Source organism: Microtus ochrogaster, linkage group LG3 (assembly GCF_000317375.1).
Source record: "Microtus ochrogaster isolate Prairie Vole_2 linkage group LG3, MicOch1.0, whole genome shotgun sequence".
Lineage (NCBI taxonomy): Eukaryota > Metazoa > Chordata > Mammalia > Rodentia > Cricetidae > Microtus > Microtus ochrogaster.
The window spans coordinates 35,526,800-35,528,444 of record NC_022029.1 but is presented as its reverse complement, the minus strand read 5'-3'; the positions used below and the strand labels follow the sequence as shown (position 1 = coordinate 35,528,444).

At 54.9% G+C, this 1,645-nt stretch overlaps 1 protein-coding gene across 1 annotated transcript in view; it reads right to left on the bottom strand.

Moving 5' to 3' along the window:
• Positions 1-1,639, bottom strand: part of Map4k3 (mitogen-activated protein kinase kinase kinase kinase 3) — a 162,298-nt gene extending 160,659 nt beyond the window's left edge. Inside the window, exon 1 of the mRNA XM_005360786.2 lies at positions 1,456-1,639. Coding sequence (XP_005360843.1) covers positions 1,456-1,551 — 96 coding nt within the window. The 5' untranslated portion in view covers positions 1,552-1,639. The remainder of the gene's footprint in view (positions 1-1,455) is intronic.
• Positions 1,640-1,645: the final 6 nt, after the last annotated feature.

The following is a 1,645-nucleotide window of genomic DNA, read 5'->3' as shown; positions in this document are numbered from 1 at the left end:
AAAGGAAAAATCCATATCTGATTTCATTCCCATAGCTAAAAGGTCTATAGGAACCAGTATCCACAGCCATCCTCCCTTGCTGCGCAGGCTACCGTTCTTTCTCAGATTCATACTGGTTTCTCTGGCCTCTGAATGGCGCTCCCTCTATGTGGCATTATTCCTTTCTCACCACTGCCCTGAGCAATGCCTTGTCATCTTCCAGATCTCGGTGAGAGACTGGAGCACGACAGATCCTGTCCTCCTGTTCCACGGAGAGGACATTTACAGTCCTCTCCACATCAAAAACACAACTCTCATAAAACGACAGAGGCTGCTGTTGAATGTTGCTCCAAACAAACCTGGGTTCATTCCTATCTTTAGTTGCCACAACTCAAGTTCACCAACGTATGCCTGATATGTTCTAAGTACTGTACCTATGCTCAGTACACCTCTGTCTATATAGGAAAGCGGTGTGATGCGTGGGAGACAAGCACATCCCTCGCGAAAGACCTGCGGCACTGGACTGGCTAACTTAGCTCACGTGGTCAACCGAAAGAACAAAACCTATTGCTTTAACGTGGGCAAGATAAACTGAAGGCTTGACTTTCCAAGGTAATACTAAGTTTCTCTGTGCATCCTCAGGTGTTCGGTGGAACAGGAGTCCAAGTTCAGTTACCAGTAAGTAGATCCGCAACTAAATCAAGACTGCTGCCACAGTTGGCACCATACACCTCCCTTCTTGGCAGACTCCAAGAGGCCAGGAGTTGAGCTGGCCTGGGAAGAGTGATTTATCTTCCCACATTTAGAAGGGGTCCCTTTGCAACAGAAACGCTGTACTGCTAATGAATCTTGAATTCTAACCTTGTCAAACCAGTACCCTCCCTAGGTACTTGATTAACGAAAAAGAAAAAGCCGAATCCTGTGTGCCACTGACAAAAACAAACACCACTGTCCAATTCTTTTTTTTTTGGGGGGGGGGGTTGCTTTTTTGCCTTCAAACCAGAGCTCTTTCTACAAAACAAAGTGACTCCTTGAAAATTACAAGGAACCGACAGGCAGATGTTAAAAGGTTAAAGGCTAAGGCGCAGGCAGATGTTAAGAGGCTAAAGGCTGTTGATGGAGGCTGCCGAGGTAGGTAGTAGCGTTAGACGAGAACCAGCAAGCAGGCCCGAGCGGGCAGCAGCTCCCAGGCACCGGCCGGGGATCGCAGGTCCCGGAGAGGCACGCAGCTTTGACAAACGCCAAAGCCCCAAGCAACCAGGTTCGTCACACAGCCCCTGCCCAGGCAACAAGCGCAAGGCCGACCTCTGCACTCCCGGGAGCGCCGCGGCTCCAGCGCGCCGGAGAGGCTGGGGTCAGAGAACGCGTCCCGGGTAGGGCTCCGGTGAGAACGCCCGCCGAGGGCTGCGATCCCACGCCTGGTCCTTTGTTCCGTCCCGGAGGCGCAGGCCCGGGCTCGGCGGCCCCTGCCCTCACCTTGTAGACGTCGCCGTAGGTGCCGCTGCCGATGCGCTGGATCAGCTCGAAGTCCTCCTGAGGGTTCCGGCGGGACAGGTCGAAGCCGGGGTTCATGGCGGGCCCCGGGTGCCCCCCGCCTCCCTCCCGGCCCGGGGAGGGGGGGCGCTCAGGGGGGCCGCACGGAGGGAGCGCCAGCGGCCGGCCCGGC